The 501-nt window shown below is 48.1% G+C and overlaps 1 protein-coding gene across 1 annotated transcript in view; it reads left to right on the top strand.

Moving 5' to 3' along the window:
- Positions 1–402: 402 nt before the first annotated feature.
- The window catches only part of T265_04892 (hypothetical protein), a gene marked incomplete at both ends in the record, with an annotated part of 6,293 nt that continues 6,194 nt past the window's right edge, over positions 403–501 (top strand). The window contains one exon of the mRNA XM_009169752.1: positions 403–485. Coding sequence (XP_009168016.1) covers positions 403–485 — 83 coding nt within the window. The remainder of the gene's footprint in view (positions 486–501) is intronic.

The raw sequence follows: 501 nt of genomic DNA, 5'->3' as shown, positions 1-501 counted from the left end.
TCGGTGGATATCCTAACCGTGGATTGAGGAAACCGTGTCTGGAGTTTCTACTAAAAGCCATGTTTTGGTCACACAAATCAAACTTGGTTGCGCAATGGCGATAATGGCACGGAGAGTATGGACTTCTGGCAGCGGTGTGTGAGTGTTAAACGGCATCACTGATAGATCAAATGGTGAGCACCCCATACTTATTAGGAATTTAGTAAATTCGTTTACGTCGGAGTCCGGCAGTAGGACGAAATAGCTGGAGGGTAAGGACATATGAAGCAGAGTTTACTAGGCGCGTGTTCGTAATAGGTCGAAATGCATTCAACACTGAAGGTAGATGAGTGTGAGTAGTGCGTGAAGAAGGTTTGGGTCAAGGGTAGAAGATAGAGCCTCTGGTTCTCTTCCACCCTTCACATGATTGGGCGAAAAGAGCCCGTCGAGGAAGTCGGTCGACTGCCATACGCAGCACGTGGCCAAGCCAACGCAACCTGTGCAGTGTGATCAGTTCATCTA

The sequence above is a fragment of the Opisthorchis viverrini genome, assembly GCF_000715545.1.
Source record: "Opisthorchis viverrini unplaced genomic scaffold opera_v5_86, whole genome shotgun sequence".
Lineage (NCBI taxonomy): Eukaryota > Metazoa > Platyhelminthes > Trematoda > Opisthorchiida > Opisthorchiidae > Opisthorchis > Opisthorchis viverrini.
Note: the sequence above shows the minus strand (reverse complement) of the source record. Positions and strands in the feature narration are given on the sequence as shown.